The sequence below is a fragment of the Schistocerca gregaria genome, chromosome 2 (assembly GCF_023897955.1).
Source record: "Schistocerca gregaria isolate iqSchGreg1 chromosome 2, iqSchGreg1.2, whole genome shotgun sequence".
Classification (NCBI taxonomy): domain Eukaryota; kingdom Metazoa; phylum Arthropoda; class Insecta; order Orthoptera; family Acrididae; genus Schistocerca; species Schistocerca gregaria.
In genome coordinates, this window is record NC_064921.1 from 834,483,559 (window position 1) to 834,507,157 (window position 23,599).

Sequence of the window (23,599 nt, forward strand, 5' to 3'; positions counted from 1 at the left end):
ATATTGGGTGGACTCTAGACGACTGGAAAACAGTGGCCTGGTCAGCTGAGTTCAGATTTCAATTGATAAGAGCTGATAGTAGGATTCGAGGGTGGCTCAAATCGCACGAAGCCACGGGTGTCCAAGGCACTGCGCAAGCTGGTGGGGGATCTATATTGTCGTGGGCTGTTTTTACGTGGAAAAGACTAGCTCTTCTGATCCAGCTGAATCGATCACTGTTTTGATTATGTTCAGCTACTTGGAGGCCATTTGCAGCCACTCATGGACTTCATGTTGCCGAACAATGGTCAACTTTTTACGGATGACAATGCGTCATTGTAACGCATGCTAAACCCGCTGGGCAGAACATGTGACTAAGATTGTGAAAAGGGCCAAATAAGGTTGGGGTCAGTTTCACCTTAAAATTGTAGTTTATTGTTATTTAATAACACATCAGACTCCAAATCTTTCACAGCTGAAGTTCTCCAAACAAAAAATCTTAAAAAATTAACAAGGTAGTTTCAAGTGACTAAGACACGCACTTACAATTGTGTATACATATATATAAGATCTAATACAAACAATAAAATTATCAAGATTTTAAAGTAAATTACCATGACCTTTCAAAGGTAGAAGGCCGAAATGTTTTTGCTTAAAGCGTAATTTTAAGAATAAGGTTTCAGTTTTTTTTCTTTTAAACAGACAATTAAACACCGGTGAGAAAGACAATGAAGTCAACGACACTCAGAAGCCCCCAGGGGGTCGGTCTGCCCTCGTTCACTTAGGTGAGACAGGTAGTGAGCCCAACTACACTTGATCCGACGGTAACCCAACTAAGGGACAGCCACGGACTTACCGACAACACGACTTGCTTGCCACCAATTGGTACATGAGAAGTCAAACACAAAATGTTACCAACGTGATTATCCCCAATGAAACATGTAATAAGCTGTCAAAACTACATACCATGTTGGACAGCGACAATAGATGAGGAAAGGACGCTGCCTGATCTTACGATAGTGGCCAGGGCAGGTGACCGGAACACTAACTGCCACAAGGCAGAAAATTCCGCTGGTACACTTGAATAGTAGTCAACCAATATCGTTAATTCCACAGCATGACGGCTAAATTTCATCAATACAAACACTCTGTGTTGCTCACAGGAGAACCTCCCCAACAGCGAACCACCGAAACGAAACAGACAACATGAATGGTCCTGTCTCTGGTACTTAAAACACCACTCAACTTTGACGTCCTGGGTCGGTGAGCCACGAAGCTCGTAGCGATCGGACAGATCCACACACGCTCCGACACTGCGCAGGGACCGCCATCGCACCCAACCAACTGCACCGCGCGGAGATATCTTCCCTGGTCTGCAGCGGCCGACCGACTCCCCTCAGAATGCCGAAAAAATCGAAAGTCGTCGTCAGTGAAAATGACACCAACTACACACACAGCCTGACAAAAACTTGCACAAATACCTGAACGATACCTAACAGTAACAAAGCACGCACGAAGGCAAATCGGGAGTCGATACACACACACACACACACACACACACACACACACACAGCCGACTCATGAACGACCGGCGAGCCAAAACACGTCGTCCGGTAGGACGACCGACCCACGATCCACCAAGACCGTGGCGCGGCTCGAGCGATGCGTGGCGGCGATGGTCGGGCGAGCCACGTCGAGACAGACCTCGCAGCGCCAACCGACTACACTAGTGCCGCACTACATCTCCCCGACTGGAAGGTCCGGACTGCGCTCCAGTCGCGTTCCAACTGACTGGCAGCCCGAACTCGCGACCCGAACTGGCTTACGGCAGACAACGACCGGGAAGTAATAGCACTCAAGCAAAGATACTGCGAGAGGGGATATATCGATACGCGCTGCTAACGCCGCATACAGTCAGGCAAAGCAGCAACTCAGTGACAGTAGTAATTTAAATTAAAGTAGTGAGGTGGAAGTACGTTAAAAATAGGATGTAAAATACATGATGGTAGGAACGCGAGCCACGTGCGGCTCAGTCATGTCAGCGGACCATAATTTTCGCGATTAGTTTTAAGAACATTCTGGACAGTTTGAGTGAATGATTTGGCCATACAGGTTACCCGACATAAATCCCATCGAACAATTGTAGGACATAGCCGATAGTCTATTTTATGTACAAAATCCTCCACCGGCAACACTTTCCCGACTATGGACGACTATAGAGACAGCATGGCTCAATATTTCTGCAGGGGACTTCAAGCGACTTTTGAATCCATGCCACATCGAGTTGCTGCACTACACCGGACAAAAGAATATCTGACATGGTATTAGGAAGTGTCCCATGACTTTTGTCACGTCAGTGTACTATAAACTTGTGCCTCGATGAGTCCCCACGAATAACAATCTAGTGAATTACTTCCGGGGAGCATAGAGACCGCCGCACCGGGTAGCCGCCCTGTGTTAGGCGCCTTGCCACGGTTCCCGCGCCTCCTCCCGTCGTAGGTTCAAGTCCTGCCTCGGGCATGAGTTTGTGTGTTGACTTTAGCGTAACTTACTTTAAGTTAGATTAAGTAGTGTGTAAGCCTAGGGAGCGATGACCTCAGCAGTTTGATCCCATAGAAAGGTAGCACACATTCTCCCCCCCCCCCCCCCCGCACCCCCTCCCCACCAAAAAAAAGTGGAGACCAGAATATTGGACTAACGTTAATAATTAATTTTCCTGGATACACTTCATTTAATTAGCGACGTACATTCTTTCCAAACTGTGGCGGTGCACCATAATTCCGAAGTACCGAACACCAAGTGGAACGTTTCACAATGAGTCAGACGAATTATTACAAAGAAATGTACGATACACGGGGAGCATTCCACTTGTCCGGCAATACGTAAGGGCACAAAAGTTCTCCTCTCACGATTCCAGCCCACAGGGTTATAGAGTAGCGTGCGAAAAGCCAAGTTAACGAGTACGTGTGTGTTGTGTTCTGACCAATAGTGGACGTTTTGGTGGTTGAAAATTTGTTCGCAAGTGAAACTAAATTCGTCAGTCCATATCACGTCATTTACAAAATATTTGTTATCTTCCACTTGCGGTGCAAAAGCATTGACGAAACTGCACTCGTTAATATAGCCTTCTGGCCACTGGTGTAGAATTAATGTGTGACGATATAGATGCATTTCATTATTGTGCAACACTTCAACAACCAGTCTTCGAGATGTCTGGAACTGTCTTGCACTTCGCCGAAATGACTGGTGAACGATTACGAGAATCGAATACCATTTTTGTGGAGTACTTCTACTTCTTGGACGATCTCTGTCCATTACTTGTGATGGCAGATTATTGGTTTCCCGAAGGCGTTGCTCCAGGCGACGAAAAACATTCTTATTGGGATGGCGCATTTGAGTTTTGTTTGCAGAACACGCACAAGCAGCAGAAACAGCTTAGTTATCGGATGTACCCAGCACCAAAACCACATTTTCTTATTCATCGTTTGATTAATCCGTAGGGAAACCAATCTACATGAACCTGAAAGGAGCAGTTATGGCTGAAGGCTGTGCAGTTAGTACACACAGGCATGCAGATTAATCGATCCCAGTGTCATGTGATAGTTTACTGTTGTGTGATAAAATGATGTCCTGCTTGTAAATGAAGAGAGCTGGCGCAAAGAAAAATAGAGCCTGGTGCATAACGAGCATTCGGTCTGTAGCTATATGGTGAATATGGGTTTGATGGCCCAGCAGTGTACTCATTCAGCTGAGACGGCTGGTACAGTAGTGCGGTGTGATACACGTTCCTCTGTACATTCTGATGCACGGTGTGGGAGTGTTGAAAAATTTTCGTTTTCATACAGGTTTTCAAAATGCACACGATCCCATTTTGCTAGATCTGTCTGTCTTCTATTACCGACAGCGGTATGGCAGTGGTAAAATTACTTGACTCGGGTTCGAGGGCAGCAGCCCAGATGCACATTTTCCTTCTAGAGATGAGGATTTCCGAGGTTTCGCTAAATCGTTAGAGGCAAACGCCGGAAATTTTTTTTAAGAGAAAAAAGAATATTCTTGATATCCATCCCCATCTGTTGCCAACTGCAAGTTATGTTCCCATCTGCAATGGTTTCGCCATTAACGGTACGATAACTCATTTTCTCCTTCTTTTTATCGAGTCACTAGCAGACAAACCTGCTACTACACGGTTATTATTCTTTCCAATTTTCAATTAGAAACGAAAACAAGAAACAAACTGTTTTTCTCGTGTAATATACCGGACAGTTTCTTCACGATAGGCGCAGATGTTTCGCGTGTCTATAAAGCGATTTTGTAAACGTCTCTATGGCAACGCTTCTTCAGAGCTCTGTATATAGCTATCGTTTTCAGTTACTGACCATTACGCTTCGCAGTTGAAAGCTTGCAAAAGCACTGTTAGGTTTCAGAGATTTCTTTACATTAAATCTGCTGCGGGAGTATCTCAGTATTGAAGATCACGAAAGTATGTGACGTACAATGAAATATTTGTGAAGGTACATTCAGCGCCATATTTTGATACAGTCTGTGTAATATGTTGCTAACTGACTTATTAACAGAGAAGTTACAATTTTAAACCTCATTTATGATTCAACAGTTTTTCGCTCATCATACCTGCTGAACTATGATAAGGAGGCTGCTCTTACCTCGACAGAGATTGCTGCCTGACAGTAAGGGGTATGTGTACGAAGTTTGGTTGAAATTGGTCCAGTGGTTTACAAGTAGATGTGGAACCTACACACACACACACACACACACACACACACACACACACACACACACACACACACACACATGTTCCTTCGTGATTGGAAGATCTACAAGTAGGATTTACCGAATTGTTTCGGGCATTGTTTTGCAGTTTAACATTTTCATGGTGAGTCACTAAATATTGCCACCTCTAATAACTCCGAAAGTATAACAGTAGCTGAAAAGTTTCTGGGATAAAAGTTGCATGGGACAACGGGGACCATAATGTGACGTAGGTTTTTTGTTGCTAGGTGGGATCGCTTCAGAGATATGAAGTACAACATTTTTTTAAATGGGATCCTATAGTTTGGTACTTATTTTCCGATGGCCGCTATCGAGACGAATCCAATGTTGTGTAACAGATAAGTCTTTGAAGGTCAACGGAGGTCAAAAAGATGGCAGGGACTTTCATTAACAGGAGGTGCTCGAAGTGATGACCATTGGTATCATTGTAGTTCTGCAATCTTCTTATTATAGATTGAGTTGTATTCCTTATCACTACGGCACTTATCGAAGCACATGCTCTGACAATTCTCTCTCGTATATCGTGCAAAGAGTAAATATTCGCCGAATACGCCTTATCCATCAAACGTGATCATTGACATGTAAACACCAGTCGACGGGTTCGCAATACAACACTAATAGGAACGGTAAGACCAGTTGTCATCGAGTCAAGCGAATGGGAATGATGTGTTCCTTCGTAGAACAAGTGGATATGCTTCTCATTGACGGAGAATGCCAAAGAAATTCATTGAGATCTAGAGACTTATGCGCCGAAAGATAGCCGACGTGTTCTTACCCTACACGTCGTGAATTTAAATATGTGTATGATAAAATGAGCACAACTAGATCTTTAACACATCGGAAACATATCCGGCAAAGGCGAGTTACTAACGAGGAAACGAAAGTTCGTACTCTTGTCACTGTGATTTTAGATCCTTGTGTTAGGTCGCGTCAAATCACAAGGGAATCAGGCATGAGCCAAGTAGTACTGTTCGTGTTCTGCATCGCCATCAAATATCATCCTTACCATATCAGTCTCCACCAAGAAATTGCTGGTACGGATTGTATGCGTCGCATTGAATTCTGCCGACGGGCTCAACTTCAGATTCAGAAGGAGGACACGTTTATTAATTTGATTTTATTTACTGGCGAGGCAACAATCACTAACCATGGAAATGTTCATTTGCATAACATGCATTATTGGGCAACTGAAAATCCATGTTTGCTGCGGCAAGTTGCACACAAAAAACTGTGGTCACTGAATGTATGGTGTGGGATTCTGGAGGACATAATTTTGGGCCCCTGTTTCACGAAGGAAATCTTAATGATAAGAAGTACACAACGTTCCTGCAAGAAAAATTAGGCCTGTTATTTTAAGAAATACCTTTAGAAGCAAGGAACAGAATGTGGTATCAACACGATGGGTGTCCGGCACATTTTTCGATTATGGCTAGAAATGAGTTGCAGAGACAGTTCCCAAATTTGGAAGTGGAGGAGATGGGTCGTGGCCCGCACGTTGCCAGACGTGACGCCTCTTCATTTTTTCTTGTAGGGAATTGTAAAAGACATTCTTTATAAAGACGTTCCAACTACACCTGAAGATATGACGGAGAGAACTGTCAGAGCATGTGCCTCGGTAAGTGCCGAATCCATGATAAGAAGATTGCAGTGCTGCATTAATATCAACTGTCATCACTACGAACACCTTCTGTAAATGGACGTTCATGCCACCAGTTTGACCTTCGTTGACCTTCAAAGAGCTTACTGTTTTAAGATCACTGGATTCGTCTCGATTGCTGCTATCAGAAAATAACTACCAAACTACAGCATCCCATTTAAAAAACAAAGTTGATCTTCATATCTCTGAAGCGACCCCACCTAGCAACACAAAAGCAACGTCATATTATGGTCCCCGTTGTCACCTGCAACTTTTGTCTCACAAACTTTCAGCGCCTGTCACACTTTCTGAGTTATTCTTGGTGGCAATAGTTAGTGACTCAACCTGTATACTAAAAACAACGGAGCCTTTGTAAGTTTATATACTTCATACGCATGGAGAACACAGAATGATTGTAAACAAAAACAGCAAAGAAAGACATGTATAAATCGCCCAGATAGAAGCAGATTTAATATTTTCCTTTAAAAATGAGATTTTAATTATAATTTTCATCAAATAGTGAAGAGATTTCCGTTGATAAAAATGAATATGATTTATCTGAGAATCTTAAAATTTACCTTTCTGGAACTTAAATACATAGTCCACATGCAGCACAAATTAGAGCCTTCTGCCGCGTTTATCTGTCTGTATGTGAAGGCTAATCTCAGGAACTACTACAGGGATTCTGATACTGTTATCAGTAATAAACTGCCTGATTTTTGATGACGGTTTGAAATTAGAATTTATCATTCAATTTATGAAATTATTAGTTAGTTTGGCGAATTTGTAAGCTCATCCCCTATCTTTATCTCGCTGGATATCATTTTTGTGTTTTTCCTGACGTATGGGTTGCATAGGAAGCGAACTGAAAATCTTTATTGATAGGGTCCCGTACTCTCAGGGACAGGAAAGATGTGTAGCGGTTGCGGATTGATACATATATCTTCAAATATGGAACGAAGCCTATGTTTATTTTTCCAGTTCTACAACACATGTATCAAGACAGTTATTAATTTCTATAATCACCGATGCCACTGCCACACATGCGATCCTACACGTAATTTGAATCATGATACTCTGTGATAGGGCCAGACCAGTGCAGTCTGCTAGGCACGCATTCATAATGCGACTGCCTCTCAGACGTACAACCTGACGCGCACCGAACTGCACCAATTGCTGTGCCCAGAAATGAAGAGCAATGCACTCCTACATTCGAACAACCGTACATGTAATTCAGAAAGCCAACTCCAACAGGTAAATTATTCAATAAACTGATAAATGTGCAATGAGCGTATGGCATAATTGACCGGGACGCCCCGTCCGGGGAAGTTTGGCAGCCAAGTGCAAGTGCTATTTCAGTCGACGCCACATTGGACGACTAGCGCTCCTTTGATGATGAAATGACGATGGAGACAACACAACACCCAGTCACCGAGCGAAGAAAATCTCCAACTCGTCCGGGGATCGAACCCGGGCCTTTTTGCATTGGAAGCGAGCGCGTTACCACCCAGCTAAGCAGGTGGACTATAAACTAATAAAAATGGGACACATGAGGTGTACACGTATCTCACAAGTTGTACCTTAATCATGTTTGATTAGTTCATATTGATCATGTGTGGCTACAATAGCCTAAGAATTACTATATGCAACTAAGTGTACCGAATATTTGACATGTAGTGACAAGTTCTACATCCTTTTAAATGATAATATGCCCAAAGACAATAGGAAATTTCATGTGGTGTCAGTGGAAGGTACATTAGAATATTTGTTCTTATTGTTTTCTGAAATGCTCCACATCCCAGAAGATCTCCTCACTGTGGACAAGTTGGAAGTAAAAGTACATGTAATCTAATCCACAAAACATAATTCATATTATCAACATTGTAAAACCATGACTTTCCTTCACTTTATTTATTTACATAAACGTGACCTAAGATTGAATCTGATGCAATAATTGATATGCAGTTTCTTAATGTGTTATGGAAATGACTACATTTACCCAATTTTCTGTCCTAATAATGCATCTATTTTTCGAGTAAGTAAGGTTTATTTGGATGAAATATTAGGCTGTTTGACAAGGGACTTTCGGAGGATTTATCATTCTTAATATGAATTAAAATATTCCATGTTGTCAATAATACTTAATTTATAAAAGGTATTTACGTAACTGATGTAAGAAATGAAGCAGGTGGAAGGGAACACAGACGTCTGAAAACGAGATTGACAATAAGTGCAATGTGTCAAAGAATGAATGTCTAGAGGAGAAATACACAATTAGAAGGCATTCATGAATGAATTAGATATATGCGACGCATTGGGAAACTAAAGAAACCTTTGGGGGAAAAGAAAAGCAGCTGTTTATCAACAACTCAGTTGGCTCAAACGTGGAAGGCATATATATATATATATATATATATATATATATATATATATATATATATATATATATATATATATATATAACAGCCATACAAAGGAGACAAACTCGAAGACGATGTTACAGAAACAACAGAAGATGTAAATAAAAAGGGAATGATATATGTAAAACTGTGAGATGAATTTGACAGCGCACCTAAATATTTAAATCGAACTAAATCTCCTGAGCCAGAAGATGTCCTCTAAAAATTATTAAGATCTTTGAGACAGACAGCCATGCGAAAATTATTCCACCTCTTGTGTGACATGTATAAAACTACTGAAGTATTCTCAGACTTGAAGATGTCTGAAAGAACTGCAGTTCCAATGAAGGCATGGGCTGAGGGAAGTGAATGTTATTGTACAATCAGTTTCCTAATTTTTGAAAAATAATTGACATTGTAACTGTATGATGCTTTAATACAAACAACCATTTTGATTCCGAAAAAAAGGCCAATCTCAAGTGTAAAAAGACATTATTTACATTAAAAGTGTCAGATCATTACAACTTGTGTCTACATCACTGTTAAAGACCAGCTGCATCAAGACCCTAGCATGCAGCTAGAAGATAAGATAATGCGTTGAAGGTCGAAACACACAGATCGACTCAATCCAAAATTGTCGCCCTTTACCTTCTGAGCTATCCTTCTTCTTTAATTATAGACTGTGACATTACATTGTTAAACAAACCCATTTTTGTGGGATTATGTACAGAATTTGTTTAATATGACTGAAAGTTGTGCTGACACAGATTCAAATAATGTCGTCGTGCAGGATGCGTATAGAAAGTAGTAATTCGCCGTGGAGGTTTAATATAATGAGAAATATATTTATATCCGTGGAAAAATATATTTTCACACAACCACATTGTACATACTTGGTTACATGCGATTTAAAATTAAGTGATCAGCAACAGCTGTGAAACTTTTATAGGCCAGCGGTTACATAATTCTTTCAGAGTCACGGGGAAGAGTATACCTCTGGGCGTTTCTCGCCAGAGCAGAACATCCCCATGATTTCTTAAAATTTGATTTTCGGTGGAAGTGGTTACATCTTGGTGCGTGTCGCTGGAGGAGCGGGTCATTTGAACTGAAAGGTCTATTGTGAGGTTTTGTGGTCGGAAAATTGTTCCTCTTTCGTGAATCTTTGCAAACCTATCTCTCAAAAAATACGAAAGGTGGCTTCCCAAGGCGATCAGTACCTAGTTGAGTTGATCTCCCGTCGCAACGCCGACGTTAGATAAAGGGGCTATTACAGGCTAATAAGGAGCGACGCTAATTCAATTGCTCATGAGTGTTGGAGACAATCGAGGTATAGAGTACTAAAGTCTTTAGAAGTTCCAAAATTCATTCTTATATTAGGAGCACAGTAGATGGTAGTTCATGGTCTGGAAACCATCGGCCGGCTGCTGTGGCCGAGCGGTTCTAGTCTCTTCAGTCTAGAACCGTGCGACCGCAACGGATGCAGGTTCGAATCCTGCCTCGGGCATGGATGTGTGTGATGTCCTTAGGTTAGTTAGGTTTAAGTAGTTCTACGTTCTAGGGGACTGATGATCTCAGACGTTAAGAGCAATAGTGCTGAGCCATTTGAATTTTGGAAACCATCAACGTGTTTCAGGCATAGCTACTACAACCTATGATCAACGCAGAACCTTGTTGCTAACACAGGAGTGGAACACCGGGCGACGTCAACGAAGAAATGCAGCGATAACACGTATAATGTGAACTATAACTGTGTTTATCTATAATTTTATTGCTGATTTTCACGTGTACTGTATTTCAGTGATATTATCTTACAAAAGAAGTGTGTGACCTCTAACGGTGAGATTATAAATCGTTCATCACAAAACAGTAGTGTGAACCATTGGCACGCAAAACTGCGCTTCTTATCATGGCAAACATTTGAATGAGGTCTAAGAGTAGAACTCTGGTAATGCGAAGAAACAAAATACTGATATAACTAGACCTAAAAACATATTGCAATGTCGAAATATAGTGCTGTATTTCCATTTGCCTAAAATAGTTACGCTGACTGAACAATGAACTTTTTCCAGTAATCTGATGGTGTTGCACAACAGATGAGTCCTCAAACTGCAAACGTGCGATTTAAAGAGGTAGTCAGAGCAAAGTGGAACAGTACGCACATGTAACTAAACTTTGACATCTCTTCCGCATTCAAGCAGCCCAATATAAAAAACAACTCTAATTACCATTTTAAAACGACGATAATGTATGTAAATGATAGTGGATTGCTTGAATATGGAAGTGATGTATGTGACAAAGTGACTTTGATCAGCTCAGCATGTTGTTATGCTCTGCTTTGCTTTGATCACTTCATACAAATGTAACTCCTGCACTTTGAAGAGTGAATATCTGTGAAACACTATCAGATCAGCAGAAATGTTTATTGGTCAATCAGCATTATTATTTTAACCAGAGAGAAACACAAAAATAGGTCACGAAATTGAAATACGTGTGTTTCTTGTATTATACCGTTATTTTGGTTTTTCGTATAATAAGTTCTTCTCTTAAGCCATTCAAATGTCTCTCGTGGTTAGAGGCGTAATTTTGCGTGAAAATGGCTCATACTACAGTTTTTGCAAAGAGCGATTTATATTGTAATCACATTTTCGTGCAGTTATAAGCGTTCTAAATAATACATTTCCCTTGTTAGATTGTTGTGCTGGTCATGTTGCTGTTACCAAACGTTAAAAAAAAGTGAAACTGTTACACTATTGTAAGAGATAATTTTATGTTTCATTGAATCTAAATGACAAGAAACCATCATTAAATTTATACATTGCAATTATAGACGAATGCTGAGATAAATACTGAAAAAAATTTGGTGTTCTAAAAATTAAATTAAAAAAGATTAGCTGTACAGAACTTAAATCCCTAGTTATTACAACCTTTTATTTCTGTTCAGAATAAAAGAGCTGCAAGGGATTCTAAAGGTATCCTTGACGTAAACGTAGACGAGTCTAAAGAAGTTCCTAACTGTTTACATGGAAACGGTTCAAACGCCTGACCACAGGTTGCGCAGAATATCGAAAACTTCAGTGGAACGCATCTGGTTCGTGGTCTCTCTCCTGACAGACACAGAGCTGATTGAATATGTATGGGATCTGATCACTCGGCCTTCAGCAGACAGCGGCGGTAAATTTTGTTCCCGGATCGAAGCAGCCTACGTCCCAGGGATAAATCGAATGTCGTTAACCTCAGCTGTAGCACTTGATCGAAGTAACTGAAAGGCATTGTCGCCGAAACACACCCTACTTTAGCCACACACAAAATATTTCTCTTTAGATAAATTGTGGCGTATTTAACAGAGGCTCTTTCAACGCAAGTACGTAATGTGATAGTACCAAGTAGAAACTGTAATACTGTTCACGGGTCTTAGCGATGGACTTATTAGTGGTTAGCTGATATTCGTTGCACTTTTCATGCTTACTGATGATTGTAGTGTAGTTATCTATATCTGTGAAAGCCGTCTGTTTTAAAGGAGCTTCATGTTACATATTCATAAGCGGGTTGCTAAGCATTTGTATGATTCAGAGACCCTATGGAAAATGTATCTAGAGTAGCTTTATCTTTCGTAGAGCGTAGCAAAGTACGTGTTTACCCAGTGCTTTGAACACTCTGTTGCAGTAGCCAATTATTTCATTTGGTAACGAGATCTGAATTCTCTACAACAGTGTGGCCTGCCAGACACTTACTCTTCAAGTCTCTTTATGTCCATCTTTTCAGACATGGATGCGGGACTCAGTACAGGATGTCAAATCAAATTCCTTTCAGCCATATAATTTCCGAACTCTATCAAGTGATTAACCTTCAGTCTGTACCCGTCGGTATATGACCATATGGTTTTAATCCATTTGTTTCACGGGCAATGTATTACCATTGTACCATGATTATCTATGCATAATATGCATTTTGACCTCCGTTTAGTAGGTTAAATGACTTGCACCACACTTCTCTTTGGTTATCTATGTCACACTGTTACCATTGTGTCTATGCACAGGGCCTGTAGATGGCGTAGTAAATCGCCGAAACTGGTAGCCAAATAAAATAACAGTTCGGAAATCAGATGACTGAAAGATGTTTTATTTGACACCTATCACTTACTCTTCATTCCCGTTTGAAGCTGTGATATTCTTATGCCTGGTGCTGACTTGTAAGATAAATATATCTGTCTTGTGATATTGAGGATTCCTTGCTCACGGTACTGACCTAATTATTTGTTACGTGATTAGTCATGTTTATTTGCTGGACGTGCTTTGCAGTTCTGTTTCATGTGAGCAAAGCTATCTCTTTGCTCGATTTGCTTTTTTGTCAGAATAATAGAGTTCAATATCCGCTTTTAATCGATACATCCGAGCCTACCAGTCGCTTACCACATTACTTTGCCATTCATTAAATAATAGAACGAAAATTAGAATTAATGTGGGTTTATTCTTCTATCTTCTGTAAATCTTTTGTTCTGGAAGAACTCTTGGTATGTTGGAGGACAAATTTACGTGTTATTCATAAGCTTTTGTGACTACTTTCTGAACAATAACTGAGTTTAAATTCAACGCTCTCATGAATTCTTTCACACACGATTTTTCAGTCCTCTGACCTTTAATAGTGACCTGTACATGTGCTCGCAAAAGCCTTAGTTCATGAAAGCACCACGTTCAAGCGGAATGTAATTTAAATATTTTTGAACTGCCTTCAGCAGAAGCAACATTTCATAAAGTGTCTTTCGCAGTAAAATTATCTTCTGACGTAAATTTGGTTCCTGGGCAAGACGTCAGATGTAGTTGTGAAATTCCCACAGTATTTCGTCGGCGCAACTAACAGACATCTTCAAGTATCGCGGACACTCTGATACGGCTGCTCATCTGATATTATATGCAATTTCCAGCTAATTAAGGTGAATGACTGATCTTCAAGACACAAGTTGCAGTGACGAATACTTTGACACCTTGCTTTCAAAAGAGTCATTTTCTGGTCAATAGGTATAGAAAATACAGAGTACAGTTACATCTGAATTGCAAGTATCATTTCTGTCAGGAGTTTACACTTAAAAAAATATCACTGAACAGTTGAATTAAAAAAGTAGAAGATTTTTGCCTATTTATTACACATTTGTGCTTTGAAAGTTCGTTCACTACCTCGTATGTCACTAAATGCGCTGAGAAATGTATTAATATCGCACCAACAGCTGTTTACTGATATTGTTTTATTAGTGAACCAGTCTAGAAGTTCCAATCACGTTCTCTTTAGGTCTGTCTCATGAATAACAGGAAGTACAACTCCTGCACGTGTAAGACAAGGCTGGTCTGAAAATGTCGTGATTGGAACGTTGAAGCTAGTTTCCTAATAATACAATACCAATGTAACTGCTGTTGGCGTTGTATTATTAAATTTCATCGACCAGCCACTGTACCATGCTTCTGAACCCAGGATCGAGTTACATTTAACAAAAATAGTCAGATCACGTTATTGTTCACTTATGGGTCAAATTGCATCTAACGGGAACGTTTTAAAGGCATTAAAACCCGAGACACAGTATGCTATGAACTCATAGGTTAAAGTTTTAAGGTAGTGGCCGCTTCCATCTGGTTCAGTGAATCTTGAAAAAGCTGTAGGTGGATAACACGGTATCATTACTGCACAACGCCGATAGTTTGCGGGACACGGAGGATTGTCAACCTTTGCTGTGGCATACCAGCCACCCTGTGTGTGGTTTTTAGGCTGCTTTATAAGCTTGTTTAAGCAAATTCTGAATTGGTCCCTACTCTCCGCTTCGGAAAATATAGCACGCTTTACAAAATATGCACACAAAGTCAAAATTCGATAACACGCATAAAAAATGTAAACAATTGCCTGTCAAATGGCTGGCCCGACCTCCCACGACCGCGGCGACAGGAAATCATTCTGCCACAAAGTCAACATACATTTCTCAAAGTATGGTAACTGTGACCTTCTTACGACGGGATAGACTGTGAGTAAAGGGACAGGATACTGCTTGTAGTGATATGGCTTCCATCTCCTGTTGGAAAGTCATTCCAGAATACGAGAAAATATTAGGTTTCGTGTATCTTTTGCACAAACAATACTGATCTAGGTCGTCCGTTCCAAGGGAAGAATCAGTTTCACATTGTACGGTATCAAATTGGTAGCGATTTTACTGGACAAAAAGCAAATAACTAAGAAGATTGTTAGGCTTACCTTCAATTCCTTGTTGCCTTGGTTTGTGCGATACATCTGTAAAGGAGAAAGAAAATATATATCATTATTATACAAATAAACGTCAAGGTAGACAACATTCTAAGTAAAAATAATTGCTTTAAGAGCGAAAGATAACACACTCTTCAATAGGTCTTCTTTTGTGTGTATGATGGAAACCTAAATAACTCTTATATAACATTCAGTTTCTGTTAATGTGCGACAATGTTAAGACCTTAAAATTCGTACCAGAAAGTGTTATGAAACAACCAGAAATGTTATCATGAAACGAAAACAATTAGCATTTTAAAAATTTTCGGTCGATAGGAAGAAATGCTTTGCACACAATGCCTACAAGGAGCGAAAAGTCTGCCTCCTTGTCTCTCTACGACGTTATCCTCATGACCATCAAATAAGTTGCGCTGCATCTCGGTTACACGATAAATCAGACAAAAACGCTTAAGGATTACAATAACGAACAACTTAAATTGTAATCATCACACAGAAAACGTTTTTTTTTTTTTGGGGGGGGGGGGGGGGACCAAAGACTGCGTTTTGTTAGGAGACAAAGCAGGCGATGCAACAAGTCTACAAAATATAGTTTCTAATAATGACCATCTTAACGATGTGAGGTTGCTGTTGGTACGGTAATCGCTATAAATATTTCAGCGTACCACCACTAATATTACGAAGCGCTCCCATCATCCACCTTCAGAGTTAATCCTACATAAAATACACTTCAGAGCAGTCAAAGTCACCTTGAGTTCTTTTGAAGAGCATTCTATGTAGGATTAATTTAGCCTGATATTGGAATTTGAATTCCGAAAAGCGTTGCTGTGTCTTATGTGCATGTACCTAACATTAGTGGTTGTGTTCGTGGTAGTGGTAAGTTCCTATGGGACCAAACTGCTGAGATTATCGGTCGGTTGTGTGCTAAAAGATGTGTAAAGAATACGAAGAATATTTCCTAAACTAGGGTTGTCCACTCCCCTTCGGAAGTATTGTTGTGCAGTTGTTGATGTTGTGGTCTTGAGTCCAGAGACTGCTTTGACGCAGTTCTCCATACTACTCTATCCTCTGCAAGCCTCTTCATCTCCGAATAACTGCTGCGCTCTACATACTTCTGAATCTCTTCGTCTCCCTCTATTATTTCTTTCCTTCAAGCTACTCTCCAACACAAAACTTGTGATCCCTTGATGCCTCAGAATGGGTTCTACCAACGGAGCCACTCTTCTAGTCAAGTTGTTCCACAAATTCCTCTTATCACGAATTCTATTCAACATTCTTCTGTAGTACCAAGTTTCGAGAGCTTCTGTTCTCACCTTGTCTAAACTATTTATCGTCCACGTTTCACTTCCATACCTGGCTACACTCCATACAAATACTTTCAGAAAAGACTTCTTGATAATAAAATCTATATTCGATGTTAACAAATTTCTCTTCTTCAAAAAAGCTTTCTTGAGACTGGCAGTCTACATTTTACATCCTCTCTAATTCGACAATTATCAGTTATTTTGCTTCCCAACTAGCAAAACTCATCTACTACTTTAAGTATCTCGTTTTGTAATCTCATTCTCTCAGCATCACATGATTCGACTACATTCCATTATGCTCTATACATTCCTTCCACCTTTCTGGTTTCCCTTCTTTGCATAGGACTTGTTTTCCACCTTAGCTCTTGATATTCATATAGGTGGTTCTCTTTTCTCCAAAACTCTCTTTAATTTTCCTGTAGGCAGTATCTGTCTTACCCCCTGATACAGTCTTCTACATCCTTGCATTTGTTCTCTAGCTATCCCTGCTTAGCCATTTTGCACTTCCTGTCGATCTCCTCTTTCAGACGTTTCTATTTTGTCTGCTTCATTTACTGTATTTTTATATTTTCTCCTTTCCTCAACTAAATTCAATATCTCTTTGGTTTCCCAAGGATTCTTACTAGCCCTCATCTTTGTACCTACTTCATCCTCTGTTGCCTTCACAATTTCATTTCGCAAAGCTACTGATTCTTCTTCTAATGTATTTCTTTCCTCTGTTCTTGTGAACCGTTTATCATGCTCTCTGAAATTTTCTGTAACCCTTTGATTCTTTCAGTTTATTCTTGTGAACCGTTTATCATGCTCTCTGAAATTTTCTGTAACCCTTTGATTCTTTCAGTTTATTCAAGTCCCATCTCACCATCTCCTTAAATTCCTACCTTTTTGCGGTCTTCAGTTCTGATCTACAGTTTGTGACCAATACATTGTGGTCAGAGTCCACATCTGTCCCTGGAAATATAAAACCTGGTTCCTAAATCTCTGTCTTACCATTATATAATGTATCTGAAACCTTCGAGTGTCTCCAGGCCTCTTCCAGTCTACGACCTTCTTTCATGATTCTTGAACCAAGTGTTAGCTATGATTAAATTATGCTCTGCGTAAAATTCGACCAGGTGACTTCGTCTTTTATTCCTTACCCTAGTCCATAATCATCCACTACTTTTCCTCCTCTTCCTTTTCCTACTGTCGAATTTCAGTCCCCCCATGATTGTTAAATTTTCGTCTCTCTTAACTATCTGAATAATTTTTTAATCGCATCATACATCCCTTCAACCTCTTCATCATCTGCGGAGCTAGATAGCTTATAAACTTGTACTACTGTGGTAGTCGTGGCTTTCGTGGCTACAGTAATGCGTTCACTATGCTGTTCGTAGTAGCTTATCCACGTTCCTATTTTTTTTTTTATTCATTTTCAAGCGTACTCCTTCATTACCCGTATTTGATTTTGTATTTATAATCCTGTATTTACTTGAACAGCAGCAATACGTGGCAAGTATCAAAGGGCAGCCGTTGCACTGTTGTTCGACGCAACTAACTGCTACCAACAGATGTGATTCGAAGGTTATTTGAACGCAATGTTACATCACCAGGGCGACGTTGGAATCATCACTGGCTTTTAGTTAGGCACGTTGTAGTTCTGTGTGTTCTTGTCTTCTTAACGGTGTTCTTGCTTAAGAAGTCTCTTAATTACGTTGTGGTGTCTGTTTCTTTCTGATCACTGGTTGTTGTCTGGGTTTTTTGTTCACGCATTTGTCTCCTAGGATAAGATACAAAGACAAGTTGGTACTTACAAGAGAAACTCCTCATCGCTGCCCCCTCATACTTTCTTGTAAAGCGGCGCAAGGGCTACCATGTCAACAACTGAACAGGAGCAAGCATGAAAGCAGGTAGCAGGTTCACTGATTTGTAAAAAAGAAGGAAAATAGAAACAGTGAACGGTCCAAGATGAGGAAAGTCAAGTGAATTGCCACAACCCTGTCGCAGTGGTTGTGTGCTCACGGTGTTGGACTATAGAGCGGGAGATCTGTGTTAAAACCTGCCTCGTCCACTTTTCTTCATAAATTTTTTGATCTTCGCGTACGGTCATTGACTATTCTGTTCTACTTCAGCAGTCTTGGTAATTGTCTTACTATACGTTGGCTATAGAATGTGAGTCATGTGGTAGGAATGTATCACCGTCACAAGTTAATGTGATGAGTGGTGAGAGCAGGTGAGGTGCCGCAAAGACCCGTCACAGAAACAAAAACTACAAATAAACGGGCGTGAACCATGTTATAACAAAGGAATTCAGGAGTCGAAACTTCCAAAACGGAACTGAAGAGTCGTAACAATAGCAACTTTTGTAGAACAAATAGGTTGTATGTACGTCTGAAGGTCCCTTCCTTACACCTATACACCTAGCTGTTGCAAACGGATCTTACACCACGACACAGGAGACACAAATTTGAATGCAGCTAACAGACAGGTCAATGACTGGAATGCTGGACTGACAGTTCATAATTTTGTAAAAAAAAAAAAAATTAAATAAATAAAAAAAATAAAAGACCTGAACACAGATCTCCCAAGTCGTGGTCCCGTGGTCCAACACCATGACGACATAACGAGAATGCATCACCATCCAGATTCCTTCCATATTGTTCATCTTGAGCTTGGACCGTTGACTGTTTCTATTTTGCTCCTTTTTTGCTCGATTCAGTACATCTTCTTCCTATTTTCATGCATGATATTTGTTCGGTTTTGACGGACTACACACTGGGCGATGTTAGCAATAAATCTGACGGGGGTGATATTGGGAGTTTCCCTTTTTAGGCATACCGGAAATATACACGAAATATGTAGTTCACCATACATGGATAATATTAAAGTAATTACGATGCTGTATGTGAGTACAAGGTTATGAAAATCCTCTGGTTGATCAGTAAACCTCTTTATATCTCAATGTGTTTATTTCACGTTGTTTCTTTTTTAAAGTAGTTTTTTCCAGTCAGAGCTAGTTTTTTTTGTTTAAACATCATAAAATGTTAAAGTACAGTTTATTAAATTCTTTGGAAGAAAAAGTTTTAATGCTGTCACAGTTTAGTTTAAAGCTCTGATGCTTTCTCCTTCTTTTTTAGAAGTTTGAAAACGAAGAAGCAACCATCGTAAACTATAAATACTTATTCATCACCTTACTGTTGAAGAAATAGGAAATCCTAAGTTCTTTAAATACTGTACTGTTGATTTAAGCTCCAGTTAGCAAACTCCTGTCTCAACTTTGATGTGACCGCTAATAGTGTTTCAGAGTAATGAGCATCATCATGTAAAAATAGTGACGAGTTTATTTGTGGAGCCAGAGGCTACGACGCCGTAAAGCTACGGGTAACAGAAATCTGTCGTTTGCTCTGAGGGAAACAAGAGCACAGCGTGGTGGAGGGTTTAATAAAGGAGGCGCGTGAGTGATGGCGCTGACGAAGTTTCTTATATGTCAGCACAGATATGGGACAGTTATATGACCTCGAGGACAACGGTGCATTAGTGCGCTGACGTGCAGTAAAAATGGATGTCCGGGGCGAATTAAAATACCCGGCGGTGAAGGGCCACTTTGGCATCCCCCTCTCGTGTTACGTCCTAGTCGAAAGGCCTGGCTGTGACAAGATACATGCGCACGCAGCCGAATAAAAAAAGAGGAGTCTAGGAGAAAGATAGAACTGTCAGGCGCAGCGACCCGCAGAAACGCTGCTGCAATACTCGCCCACTGTATTCTCGTAGTGTAGCGCCGAGATTCGCATCCAGCAGAAACACGATGCACCGGCAGAAGCACTTTACGGTAGACGAATATGCAGATACCGGTCCAGCATACAATGCTAATGTAACGGACGCATCTCTGTAGGGCACTCTGGAAAGAAAAACGCGACCGTTCTTGCAAGGACGAAATCGTGGACTCAGAAACAAGAAACTATAGTCTTCTTGCAACACAACGGGACTAACACAGCTGTACAAAAGGGTAATATAGTTCTTACTTTTGTTGTTAGTTAGTTACATGATTTATTGATAATCTGAACGGTATTTTTATCGAAATAGTTTGGAACAAGCACGGTTCAAGCGATGTGACTACATATTGGCCATTTAAAACTTCGTACGTAGCACTTTGGTATTAATTTAATGTTAACGAACACATTACTTTCCAGTTCCGCTCACGCAACTACACTTCATACTTGGTTCCGTTTTTGAAGTTGCCTTTTTCTAATTAAAAATTCTTCTGCGGAATCGGAGGAGTTGTCCAGAAGGAATCATTGTGGGCTACATTTAATACTTGCTTTGCTATCTATCAGAACTATATACCTGTTCATGTATATTGAACTCTTTCCCAAGCGACTGGAAGCTTTAATAATTAATAATAAATGCAAATTTATCTTCAGTGTTGTAGGTTTGGAAATCCCTGTTCTTGTCGAACTGTGATGAATTATGGTATTTATAAAGAAAATCATTCACAAATATGTATCCTCCTGTACTCAGTACGATGGAAGGTACCTTGGCTATCATTATAATTTCCCCCTTCCCCATGCGTTTGAAAAACTACTGACTGAAATCCATTTTCATAGTTTTATCGTCGTCGTCATATCGAGAGGCATATGTGGAAGGAAGCAATATAATACCCTACCCATCTTTGAACGTAATGCATCTTAAGTAGCGAAAATCGTTGTGCCCATATTTGTTTATTGCCACGCGATTGTGAAACCAATGCGACAAATCTTCAATACAAATATCGGCGATTGTTGTCCATTGGTGGTAGAGACTTCAACTTTGATTATCTTCAGTTTTATTCATAAGATAAGTAACTGCACTTTACCAACAAAGATTTTTATTCGCAGGTAGTTCACACAGGTACGAGGAATCTATACTGGTGTAGTAGAGACCGTTATTTTCTCACCTCTTCATAGTATTCAGTCAGTACAAAGACAGTCAAAGTAAAATGCATTGGTATCGAGTTCCTTCAATCGACAACAATTTACAGGTCGCAAGGAAAAGACGAACTTCTCATTATTACAGTTGTAACGACAAACAACAAATCACAGATGTTGCCTTGTAAGACGTACTATGTTTTCGTATGTCGTTCATTGTACTATGATCGATTAATTTAACTTGATCAGAAGAAGGAAAAAAACTTTTTATTACTACAGATGTAACCACATACAACAAATCACGAATGTTACTCTGTGAAGAAGTACTTTGTTTTTGTATCTTTTTCATTGTACTACGATCGATTTATTTAGCTTGGTATCATATTATGTTTCTGCCTGTTTTCAGTTTTGTGGAGTAATACCGATGCGCACCTAAAGGAAGTGACCGCGTAACCTGCGTTTTATTTTTAAGTTATAAGTGCCATTTCTGATCAAATCCCAAATCTGTGCTGGCTCACCGTAGCGCATGAGTATGAATTTTCAGCTGAGTTCCTGGAAGGATTTCTGCTCTGCTATAGTGAGGGAGCACAGGGAGGTTCCGCTAGCTTTCTTGTCACAATAGCGGGACGAACACGCTAAAAGAAAGTGCAGGAGCACCTAGCGGCTAATTTCCGTGTGGCCTTCGTGACTCAGTCGGTGTTCACCGATTTCAAAACGAACATTTCCGCCAAATTTACAGGCGAGGCGTTTCATTTGACCGTACTATTTCTGAAAAGAAGCTTCTGGTAACTTTCTCTTTGCAGAATGGCGCCAAATATGGTATATTCCTACGCGCTCTTCTAGGAATCTGACTGGTCTGTACCGTCGTGAAGAAAAGACTGACAGAAGATAGTTCGGTGCGCATTAAAAAATATCTCAGATAAAGTGCCGTCGTTGTCGCTGTAGTGAAGGCAGATACTTTTGGGAACACGAAAAGGACAGTTGATGTAGCTGTAACGATGGGAGGAGGACAGTCTGTTAGCTTTGCGGGCCGCTGAAAGTGCAGTCAAATATTTGAGTAATTATAAAGTTCAATCACATCGCGTTGGAAAATTATAGAGAGTATGAAGAATAATCTCATTGCCGTGTGTAGTCAGATAAAAATTGGGGTATCTGAGAATTAATTCAATTTTGTTCTTAGGTAAACTTTTGGGTGCTGCACAAAATAGGTTCGTGTCGGGTGCAGTACACGATGCTACACACACAGAGGTTGGTGCTGCTGGAAGTTGTTACAGCCAGCAAGCTGAAATAGTAAGAAACAAGTAACAGTAAGGACGACTAGCGATAAGTTGCAGACTCTGAAGCAATTGACAACTTCACGACTGTTTGAATCTTTTCTCCATGGATAATAGTTAAATTATGAGACGATTTAGAATCATTGTTTCAGATCTTGTGAGTGTCCGATTTGTTCTTTCAAAATTAATTTGTCTCTAAATAGCGCACCCTGTTATTAACTACGGAAACTTTAATTATCGGGGCCTTGTATATCCTCTGTAGCTTTTATTGCTCAAGTAAAAGTGTTCGCTCCCATTTCTCAAAATTTTCTTTAAAGGAGCAAATCTCGTTTTTGTATGATTAATATCAATTCCATTGTAGTTTCAGTTCCCTCAGTGCACAGAGCACACCCAACACTGATCTTTTTACTGTTTAGTTTCACTCATCTGCGAATATGTACGTTAAATTAGATTAACTAAGTTAACATTCGTTTATTATCCAATTCCGTGTCAACAGGACAAGAGCTTGCTAAAAAATGTTGTGTTTTGGAATGATTTTTTAAAATTACTTGTTTTCCAATCACAGTTGTAGTCGCTAGTTCAGATGAGAAAGGTACCAACTACATGCAAAAATCTAGAAGCCTGTGTACTAATCGTTATCCTAAGGCAGCATCGAGTTCATGTTACCTTGTATAGCGTTGGATTAAAATCTCTCAATTAAATCTTTCATTTTCTGTGGATATAACTCAGTATGGCAATTGCACTTAGAGTTGACGACCATTTCAAATTATAACAAGAAGATTGGTATGTCGGATAAAAGAAGACACTGATAGTCTCATATTGGCTAGGAACCGCCGTCTGTTAATTCTGCTCCAGTTTCATCAGTTAAAACCTAGAGGCTTTTACTACTATTTGTACTACCATTAATCGTAATGAAACAACAAGTACCATTCAACCTTATAAGGAGTAGAGCTTAACGTACGCATTAGAGAACAAATTTGAATGAAATCACTAACAGCAATATCATTTATATCTATTTCCCATCTTAAACAAAAATTAGGAGAAACAAGCATTAACACAGTATAGTATAGGATGAAACACCTCAAGGTGGCCAGCCTTG

General features: G+C 40.0%; 1 protein-coding gene across 1 annotated transcript in view; it reads right to left on the reverse strand.

Moving 5' to 3' along the window:
- Window positions 1-23,599, reverse strand: part of LOC126336002 (agrin-like) — a 1,245,461-nt gene that overhangs the window by 1,159,165 nt on the left and 62,697 nt on the right. The window contains exon 2 of the mRNA XM_049999480.1: window positions 15,034-15,069. Coding sequence (XP_049855437.1) covers window positions 15,034-15,069 — 36 coding nt within the window. The remainder of the gene's footprint in view (window positions 1-15,033; window positions 15,070-23,599) is intronic.